We start from the raw sequence: 568 nt of genomic DNA, 5'->3' as shown, positions 1-568 counted from the left end.
GGCGAGCCCCGGCGGGGGAGAAGGGGGAAAGGGAGGGGGAGCGCGGAGCGCGAATGGAAGAGGGCACTCACGTAGCGTTTCAACTTCTTCTCCGGTGGGGACTTTCGGAGCCAGCCCGAGCAGACCACCTCCCCGCCGCTCATGGCTGGGCCGCCTGCCCGCCGGGGCAGTCCTTCTCCTCCTCCGGCAGCAGCGGCGCCCGGGCCGGGCCGAGGGAACCCCGAGACGCGGCGGCAGCACCGCGCCCGCTCCGGCCTCCCGGGGCTGCGGGGCGAGGGAAGGGGAGGGACGGGGGGGAGCGGTGTGTGTGTGTCTGTCTCTCACGCACAACAACCAGCCGGAGCGGAGCGGCGAGCGGGGCTGAGGCGGGAGGTTCCCCCCTTCCTCCTCCCTCCTCCTCCTCGCCGCCGCCGAGTCACACGAACATCGGGAGAAGACGACAGGGGCGGCCGCCGCCCCGCCGCAACTTCGGCTCCGGCGTCCCAGGGCAGGATCCAGCCGCCGCCCCGCGTCGCTGGCACCGCCTCCCCCCGCGCCGCCGGGACCCTCCCGCCGGGGAAGGGCCGCG

At 75.5% G+C, this 568-nt stretch overlaps 1 protein-coding gene across 1 annotated transcript in view; it reads right to left on the bottom strand.

The window, feature by feature from the left end:
- Positions 1–143, bottom strand: part of GAB1 (GRB2-associated binding protein 1) — a 101556-nt gene extending 101413 nt beyond the window's left edge. Inside the window, exon 1 of the mRNA XM_010566946.1 lies at positions 72–143. Within this exon, the coding sequence (XP_010565248.1) occupies positions 72–143 (72 nt within the window). The remainder of the gene's footprint in view (positions 1–71) is intronic.
- Positions 144–568: the final 425 nt, after the last annotated feature.

The sequence above is a fragment of the Haliaeetus leucocephalus genome, unplaced genomic scaffold (genome assembly GCF_000737465.1).
Source record: "Haliaeetus leucocephalus isolate CR32 unplaced genomic scaffold, Haliaeetus_leucocephalus-4.0 Scaffold220, whole genome shotgun sequence".
Lineage (NCBI taxonomy): Eukaryota > Metazoa > Chordata > Aves > Accipitriformes > Accipitridae > Haliaeetus > Haliaeetus leucocephalus.
The sequence above is the reverse complement of the archived record's forward strand: the minus strand, read 5'-3'. Positions and strand labels throughout refer to the sequence as shown.